This window comes from Rhinolophus sinicus, linkage group LG06 (assembly GCF_036562045.2).
Source record: "Rhinolophus sinicus isolate RSC01 linkage group LG06, ASM3656204v1, whole genome shotgun sequence".
Lineage (NCBI taxonomy): Eukaryota > Metazoa > Chordata > Mammalia > Chiroptera > Rhinolophidae > Rhinolophus > Rhinolophus sinicus.
This window is the reverse complement of record NC_133756.1, coordinates 119,365,353-119,374,450: the sequence shown is the minus strand read 5'-3', so window position 1 is coordinate 119,374,450 and position 9,098 is coordinate 119,365,353. Positions and strand designations below refer to the sequence as shown.

The window sequence follows — 9,098 nt, the reverse complement described above, 5'->3', positions numbered from 1 at the left end:
TAGTCAGCCATTTTTAACCCATCAGGGAGAAAGCAGCAGCAGCCTGAGATGTATGGCAGCCTGGGATGTACAACCTGAACCAGGGGTCTAGGGGGCATCTCTGCAGTCATTAAAAAGCATGGCTTTGGAGTCTGATACCTCGGGTGTGCTCCTTATGAACTGTGCCCTCAGGCAAATCCCTTCACCTCTGAACCTGAGTTGTAGATTACAACCCCTCTTGCAGGCCTGTGCAAACCTGATGAGGAATGAAGCTGATGGGCCCCGAGGCAAGACCTAGGTGGAGACCAATGGTGGTGGCTGCTGTTCCAAGCAGCAACTGGATGGGGGTGTGGGGACTGCACTGTGAAACTAGCACTCGGTCTCCCCTCTTCCTCGTGGTGAGACTCTAAAGACCTTTATGAAATCTCTATTACCGTAGTGCTCTTCAGTGCTACCTTGAGTCCGGGAAAGCCGGGCTTATCATATGCACATTTTATAGGCATTAAGGACAGAGGACCAGTCACTAAGGTTTACTGGTATGGTGTTCAGTGGTTCCTACCACATTCCCTAACTCACTGTCCCACATAATGCTCAGAACCACGAAATGTGGTAGACCCGTGTCTATCCCAGTGTCTGGGACACAACGTGGGCAAATGAACCAGCTGACACGCCATGGGTGAAAATTTCCCATTTCCTCTGGTGCAAAATAGTATAGTCTGCCTCACAGGATTAATGTGGAATTAAGGCGCATTGACTGGGTCCTCCATTTACGCTGACTCCCTGCAGCCCAGCAGAGAACAGCCTGGCTGAGCTGCCTGCCACCTTCACCCTGGCTTGACTCATGGCGCCTTGGGGACTGAGACCTCAGCTCAATTTGGCAGAAGCTGGGCCCTTTCCTTCTCCAGGAACATGTTTAATATCCTGACTCCTTGCCCAACCACTGAGAGGCCTAGCCTCCAGCTCTGAACAATGAGGAAGCAGCAGCAGCATCAGCTGCTTTAGGCTGTGGAGAGGGAGGTCATGTTCTCTGGTTCTGGCTCCACAGCTGCCCAACAGGATTCCTGCAGGACCCCAGCACTGGTCCCGCGTCCCAGATCAAGTTGTAGACATCCTGTGTCCTTGCCTGTACGACCCGTCTTAGTCCTCAGCTTCTTCAGACATCTATAAAACGGGCCTGGATGGCTTAATTCTAAGGTCCCAGCCCTGCATTGGACACCTTGGGAGTCTGGGACCTCAGAGTTCCTGACCCCTTGAAACAGAAGTAGCCCTGCCCACCTGCTTTCCTGCCTGAGGACAGGAGGTAAGAGGGGCAGGGAGGCTGACAGTGCTGTGCACCTCCACCACCCGGGGATCTCTAGCCCCTGGGAGAGGGTGCAACTCCAAGTGGAAAGTACCCTCGGGCCAAGGCCGGATGTCTGCCCTGCAACCTGCCCTCCCAGGCGGCAACACTACCTCCTAAGGGTGGGAGGCAGGCAGACTTGCCCTCACCAGGTCTGGGGCTTTGGGGAGGTAGGTTTCCCATTTGCAAAATGGAATCAAATAAGCCCATAGCACCTAAGATTCCCAAGTTCTTCTAAATCTTCCAAGCTCAGGAGATGCAGGGCAGACAGGAACTCATTCTGCAGATAAACAGGCCTGGGGGCAGCTGGGGGGTTGGAAAGGCAGGTATTGGAGTACCAGGCCCTGGGCAAGTGAAAGCTCAAGTGGCTCAGCGAGAACAAAGCCATCATTGTGACCCTGGGCTGCTCCTTCACTTGCCACCTCAGCCCCGAGCCTGGTTTGGAAACAGAAATGGACTAGATGATCTCCAGGGGCCCAAATTGGACACTGGAGATGGAAGGTGGGTCGCACCCCACTTTCCAAGTCAGGTGGCTCCTCCCCTGCCCACTAGGTGCCAAAAGGGCCCATCAGACTAAGTAAGACCTCTGGTAACAGCTACAAGAGAGGGAGGAGACACCAAGGTTGAGCTTGTTTTATGGGTGACGTGCCGGGTAGGCTGGGCTTGGGGACAGGATGAAGAGGTGGGCTGAACTTTTCATGGGATCCTGGCTGGTGACAGGCCTCCTACAGTGTCAACTGGGGTCAGTTTCAGCAGGACTGAGAGGCAGTGGGGAGATGAAGTAGGGAGGAGGGGTGAGAATGTGGGCAGAGGGAAGGGAGGTGATGGGAATGGGAGGAGGAGGAAGGGGCAGGGAAAGAGAGAAGGGAAGGGAGGGAGGAGAAAAAGCGAAGCAGGGCCTGGCTGGAGCCGAAGCCAATCCAGAGGTGGTCAGGTGGGCAGCAGGAGAGGCTCAAAAAGGCGCCTCCTGGGAAGTGCAGGCAGCCATGAGGGCCCGTTTCAGCTGCTCATAGGTGACGAACATCACCACGTTCCAGGAACCCAAACGGAGAAAGGAGGGCATGAACCTAGACGGAAGAAAACACAGGTCACAGGGGGCACCTCCACCTCCCACTCACCGCGCTGGGCCCTGGCACCCAATCCAACCCCGCTGCTCTGTCCCAAAGGTCGGAAGGGCCCAGGGACTGGTGCCTCAGAGCTGTGTGGCTCTGAGCAAGAATCCCGTGAGTCTCCATTTTAACACCCATAAAGTAGGCAGCAACTCCGCGAGGAAGGAGTTAAGAGCATGAGAGGACATCAGTGAAATCCCACAACCAGGATCAGAAATAGTTTGACACCTGGTTGCTCCTCAGTTCCAGGTGTTCTCCCCCACCTGTGTGATAGGAAGCCTGGAATTGGGGGAGTAGATCAGAGGCTCACCCTTTGTAGAAGGCTCGGGGACCCTCCTTCTGGAACATGGTGAGGGCACAGTGGCCAGCGCTGCTGTACTGGCCTAGGGCAGAGTTCATGTATCTCGTCTTGACTACGTCGACAGGGGAGGCAATGATGGTGGTGCAGAAGCCCGCCCCGAAGGCGGAGGTGAAGTGGCAAGGAAGGTCATCTGCCAAGGAGGAACAGGTGAGAGTCAGGACTTCCTACCCCATCATTCCAGAAGGAAAGAGATTATTTAAGTTACTGGAGAGACTCCAGCTGGGACCTCTCCTGAGGACCTAACGATCATTTTGCCTGCCTCGCCTTAGTGCCTCTACGTGCAAAGTGAGAGCTTTATCCCAATTGGCTTCAATACGGTGAGAGAAAGTCGCTCCACAAGCAAAGAGGAAACAGGATGAAAAGGGTGGTCTTCAGGCGTCCAGATACCCACACCTGATCCTAGGTTGGGGGAAGGGCGAGACCCAGCACCCTTTGCCCTAACTCACCTGTCATGAGGTTGGCTTTCAGGAGGGCATCCTTGATGAGGTCGTAGGTCACCAGCTCAGCACAGTTGACAATAGCATTACGAGCAATATTGGGAGAGGTCCCTACATAAGAAAGGGGTGCTTATGTGAGAGAAGGGACTAAAGGAAGAGGAAGAAGGGGAAGAAGAAACACAGGTACACACCTTTCCAGAGACCGCGGAACCCTTCCTCTCGGGCAATGGTCTTGTAGGCATCAACAGTGCTTTGGTATCTCTGGCCACCTACAGCCCGGGCCTGGGCCTGGAACCGGACCTTTACCACATCTGTGGGTTGGGCCACAGCCACAGCCAAGGCACCTGTGGTGCTGCCTGCCAGAAGGCGGCTTCCGATGCCAGCATCTGTGGGAGAACCACGGGGATCAGTGGCCAGTGGGCTTGCAATCACTTTGCACCTGTCCTTAGAAAATACACCATGTGACTGTACTCTCTTGCCTTTTGGGAATAGGATCCAGACCAGACCTTATTTTAAGACTAAGAACTCCTTACATCAAACAAAATATTACTGTGTCTATTCCTTGCTAGACACTGGGACACAGCAAGGAGTAGGACAAAATGAGACTTAGTGCTTTCTTTCATAAGATATTTTCATTCACTTCAGTTAACCTGTTCAACAGCCATGAGACACGAGAATCACTTCCATTTGACAAATATAAAAACCAAGGCTCAGAGCAAAGTGGCTTTCCTAAGGACTGGGACATATAAGACTTGGGTTCTCATCCCAGACCTACTTCTCCCTGCCACGTGATTTTGGGAAGTCAACCTTTTGATCTGGGTTCTCAGTTTCCACATGTATAAAATAGAGGGTAGGCCTGGCATGCTAAAGAGATGGAATGGAAACTGAAGTCTTGGGTGTTTCCTGGCTTCCCACTGTGTGCCCTTAGCCAAGTCCTTTCCCTCCGGCAAGCCTTGGTCTCTTCATCTCCAACAGGTGGATCATACTACCGACTGTCAAGGTGGTTGTGAGGCTTGTCACAGGAGAATGCCCTGCTTGGAGCCGGGCACAGCCCAAGAGCTCAGGAATCATTAGGAAAATCAGGGCCCTTCCATTTCTCCGTTCCTTTGATCCTCCTAGGGACCTTAGGGTCGAAAGGAGCTATGCAGTGAAATGAACTAGAATCAATTGCCAGCGAGAAGAAAAGGCCACGGAGCCAACGGCCCAGTTCCACACTCACGCTCAGAGCCCTTGGTGTAGAACTGCTTGACGGAGTCGTAGAGGCCGATGCGGACCGAGGCGAAGCTCATCTGGCGCTGCAGGCCAGCGACCAGCCCGTTGTAGAGGCTGCGCGGCCCCTCGGTGCGCACCATTGTCAGGATGGTGCCCAGCACGCCGCGGTACTGCATGTTGGCGGCAGCCCGCACTGGCCCCTGCCTTTCTCCTTGGATCTGCAAGGCCAACACAGGTATAGGGATAGGCAGGTTGCCCTCCTTATCTCCTGCCATCCCGATGCTCCAGGGTTTACAGTCCCAAACACCCCACTGGCCTTTAGAGAGTCTGCATCTTGGGGAGGGAGCAGACGAGACACCACCAGGCTTTGTGCCCTCACCTGCAGCCGGACTTTAGCGGTATCCAGGGGAAAAGTGATGAGGTCTGCAATGCAGGCAGCTGTGCCCGCCCCCAGGAACTTCACAGTGGCAGTCGGGGGCACATCTGTGGCCTTGAACCCAACCATGATGCTGATTTCTTGCTACCTCTCAGGAGGTGGAGAAAAACTGGAGAAGGGGGCGCCTTCAGTCAGCAACAAGACGAAATAGAGGAACTCTGCCGGAATCTAAGCCAAGGAGAGAGAAGCCCCATCAGCAGCAGCATCCCCAGGCCCTCCTTGCTCACCACCCACACACCTACCTTCCCTGACACCACAACCTCCCTACGCGAGGACCAGAGCAACCCCGTGAGGGACAATAGGAGTGAGCTCTGGAGGTACTCAAATAGGGGCCGGAGAAGCAATTCCTGCCCAAGGAGTCCATGTTTTGTGCAGAGTTCCCTCCCTTTCACAGCAAGGACAGTGTGGATCCCAGCTGTCCTAACACTGGCCCAGCCCTGGGTCTACTGGGTGCAGAGATTTCACTGATGATGCCCACATTCCTGCTTCTGGAGGGCCGACAGAAGCAGGGAAAAGGTTCCAGCCAGACCAACACCTGATGGGCACAAACCTACAAGTTTCTGCTCTGGATTTCTTAGGCAGGAGAGGTTGCCATGAGTCTGGAATTGTCTAAGTCTGGAAGAAGTGTCATGGACAAGTCCATTCAGTGCCGTCACAGCCCACCCGTCTCATTCCCCAGCCCCACACAGCTTGGGCTCTCTGGAATCATTCTTTCAACAAGTCTGCTGTGCTGGGCCTGGTACATTGAGATGCAAGAGATAATATCTACCCTAGGCGGGGCTTATTGTCTGGCACAGGGAGTAGGCAGGTATTTCAAGATGCATTGGGGCTTGCAGGACATATTCTCAAAATGGAGAAGGAACAACTAACTCCCTCTGGAGAGAGGTCAGGAAAAGTGGGTAATCGGAAAAAACTTAGAAAATATAACATTCAGCTGGGTCTTCAAGGATACTGGGCAACTTCCAGGCTGAGTAGTGCTCAGGTGCTCGGCTTTCTTCCCCTGGCTTACTGTGTGCCTCAGGGAAAACTGTCTCCCTTTCTGGCCGGTTTCCTCTCCTTCAACATAGGGGGACCCACATCTTTACCACAGAAGGTCGGGGTGGGGAGATGCAGGTCAGAGATATAGAATGACACAGGAAACCAGAAGCTCCATTTTGTTCTCTGAGTTGGAACGCCCTGCCCTGCCCTGCCCTGCCCTCCCCCATGCCTCAAGAGGAAGTGAGCCCAGCACCCCAGTGGGGGAGGGTGATCTGCTTCTCTTTCCTGAGCTCACTTCTCTGATTTTATAGGAGCAGCTGCTCTGAGTCCAGCCTGATTGGCTGCCCCTGTCACTGAGGTCAGGAGGAAAGAGCTGGCAGGCAGAGGAAGGATGTCCTAGGAACCAACTGTGAATACAGAGACCCATGGAAACAAACAGCTCACTCAGCTTCTTACCCCAGGTGACTGTGGCAAACAAGGAAACCCAGAGCCTACTTTACCACTCAAACGCATCAGCAGCTGCTGTAGGGTGGGGCCTGGCCTTATTTATATTTTCGTGAAGGAGATTGGTGCTCAAATGGCAAAATGAGTTGCTGAAGGTCCTCCAGACTCTCCAGACTCCCCAGCTTCCCTGCTCTGACATCCGTTTCCCCAGGAGGTGCTGCACACCTGTCCCCAACCCACTGCCTGGGGCACCCTACTGGCTCACTTACTCCTCAGAACAGCCTGTGAAGTGGCTACCCTTACTTCCATGTTACAGATAAGGGACCTTAGTAAGAGCCAAGTCTACAGGCTTCAAAGCTGATGCTATTTGCTTTGCATTCGTGCCCATCTCATTCCTTTTCCGCTGTTTTCTCAGCCCCATTCACAGGCAGGGCCTTTCATGAGATCAGGAACACCCACAGCCAAGTTCTCCCAGGCCAATATGACAGTTCTGAAAAGGTTCAAGCAAATGGCGTCCTTCTCTGGGTATCAGAGACATGATGACATGCGTCTATCATGTCCTGACCTTGAGCTGGGTTGCAGGATGTTGTGAGCACCAGAGAAGAATAAGCCCCAGCCCCTGCCCACTTCAAAAACAAGTGCACAGAGGCTCAGTTGCCTTTTTAAATGTTGCCTTGGGTTTGCCATAAGTCAGTCAGGTCCTTCAGAGGAATGGTATGGGGTCAGAGGTCACCTGTGTTAAAGACCCTATTGAAAGTAAGTAACACTCAGGCCTAGAAAGAGTTAATCATATTTTACAGTCCCAGGCAAATAACCCATTTCAGTGTCCAAAAAAGTACATGTGATTACTAATCTCAGTTTCAGGGACAGTCAGAGATGGAGTCAACAATACGTAGCTAGAACAATAAGTTCCTGTTCTAGCTCTGCTGCTGACACCCAGGGTGACCCAGGGCCAATCACTACCCCACCTTGGCCTCCATTTCCTCCTTTGCAAAATGGGGACCACCATCCTTGGCTTGTCAGGGTCAGCTTAAGGGCCAGAGTGAGACCAGGGATATGACAGTGCTTTGTGACGAGTGACCTCACTGTGGTGGTGGTAGCTTTTTTTGCTAATGTTCTGCTGACCCCCCCCCCCCCCCCCAGACCATAGGGCTAGAAGGCAGCAGAAGACCTCTCCTTTAGACTGGATTCTTACCCGGCTTTTTAAGGTCTCACACTGAGGCCTCCAAGATCAAGCTTCTCTAAAGGCATCCCATTCTTCAAAGCTGCCAGTGGCTGTCATGGCCCGATCTTGTTGGTTTTCCATAGAAAATGGCTCGGAGACGAAACACCTAAAGGTCATACTATGTGTCCTGTGGATAATGGCAAAGGAGAGAGATCAGAAAGGGAAATTCACCTTAAAGGATCACACTCCAGTGTGGAAACAGCCACCTCTCCAAGGCACACAGCCCACTCAGTCCATGCTTGGGGAAAGGAACGGGGAAGGCACCCAGGATAGCTGGGGACTAATTAAGTGCACACACAGAAGGGGGAAAGTGAACCTAGGAATTCTCCATTCCTCGTCTGCTCTCTTGGTATCACCCACTGGCTCTCTTCCAGACTTCTGCTTTGGTGGCATGCAGTACTCTGGGAAGCATTCCCCAACCCAGTCAGCAAGACTAGTGAGTGGGAGTGTTCTGAGGGAGTCATGATGGGTCAGAGACTCGCTCAGAGTCCACGAGGGCTCAGCGCAGGGCAGCGAGGTTAGAGGAACTGGGATCGCGCCCCGCAGAGGCCGAATCAAGTAGCTCAAAGACTCCTCCTAGCAGAAACAGCCCCTGCAAGGGCTTGGAGCCCCCGGGGGAGAGGTCATTCTGTTTATCGCTGATGCGACAGAAGGCCCCCACCCAAGGCAGGGCTGGCGGGGTGGGCATTCTGGCGGGGTGGGCATTCTGGACGAGGGAAGGGCGTGGAAGAGTGAAGGTTTAAATTACAGCTAACTAAACGCAAGAGGTAAAGAACAAAAACGAGATAGGAAAAGAGTACAAGGACAGAGGAAAAATACAAAACAGAATGGGAGGAGAGGAGGGAAATTAAAGAGGGAAGCGCGCTGGTCCGCGTGGCGGGTGTAGCGGACGTGGAGCAGGTGTGGCGGGCGCAGGGCTGGGCTGACCGGGGCCGGACTCACCAAGCCGCAGAGAGAACACGAGAGTGCGGGAGGCTTTGTCTGTCCGCAGTCAGATGGCGTGTGGAAGTTGCGGTCTGTACTAGACCTACAGGAGCTGCCGACCCGGCTTGCAGTGGAGTCGGCGAAGGCTGCAGCGCGTTTTAAGCCTTGGGGGCGGGGCCTGCGGGGAGGGGAGGAGCCTGCGAAGCGGTTTTGCTCGGAGAGGGCTAGGCGACCCTTTAGCCACCGCCTTTCCGGCCTAGGGTTCTCCGCGCGCCTTTTTCCACTCCTATTTCCGTGCAGGCGGATCCCCAAGTCTACCCCTTAAGTCTCCTCCCACCCCTTACCCGGTCACTTTCTCGCTCCGCCTCACACACTCCCTCCCTCCCCCCAGTCCGCCAACCTCTTTGTGTAAATGGCAAGACTGACTCCCGGAAAGCAGAGGCTGCCCAGGGTTGCACACGCCTCTGTCTCGACACCCCACTTCCCACCACCACCCCCCGGCCGCCAGGACTCTTTCTGACAGCGGCGCAGAGGCTCGGGTGTAAGGGCATCCCGTCTTTTCACTGGCCCAGTCCCCGATCCCCGGACTCTGCAAACCACCCGCGTGCCTCGGACGCGAGCACAGGTTCCCGCAGGGCGGGACCTCCCCACCGG

The 9,098-nt window shown here is 54.2% G+C and overlaps 1 protein-coding gene across 1 annotated transcript; it reads right to left on the bottom strand.

Moving 5' to 3' along the window:
* Positions 1-1,936: 1,936 nt before the first annotated feature.
* Positions 1,937-9,063, bottom strand: UCP2 (uncoupling protein 2). Its single transcript, XM_019744389.2, has 8 exons — positions 8,463-9,063; positions 7,491-7,647; positions 4,817-5,041; positions 4,445-4,655; positions 3,417-3,611; positions 3,235-3,336; positions 2,738-2,918; positions 1,937-2,385 (listed from the first exon to the last, which is right to left on the bottom strand). The coding sequence occupies exons 3-8, from the start codon at positions 4,940-4,942 to the stop codon at positions 2,271-2,273; spliced, it is 930 nt and encodes a 309-aa protein (XP_019599948.2). The 5' UTR covers positions 4,943-5,041; positions 7,491-7,647; positions 8,463-9,063; the 3' UTR covers positions 1,937-2,270.
* Between the last annotated feature and the right edge of the window lie 35 nt (positions 9,064-9,098).

Bases quoted from the DNA above. Each gene is read 5' to 3' on its own strand.
- UCP2 (XM_019744389.2), bottom strand. From the start codon at position 4,942: ATGGTTGGGTTCAAGGCCACAGATGTGCCCCCGACTGCCACTGTGAAG. The intron at 3,612-4,444 runs GTGAGTGTGGAA...GTTCTCCCACAG, and splicing joins CTACACCAAGGGCTCTGAGC to ATGCTGGCATCGGAAGCCGC. The intron at 2,386-2,737 runs GTGAGCCTCTGA...TCTTCCGTCTAG, and splicing joins CCCCGAGCCTTCTACAAAGG to GTTCATGCCCTCCTTTCTCC.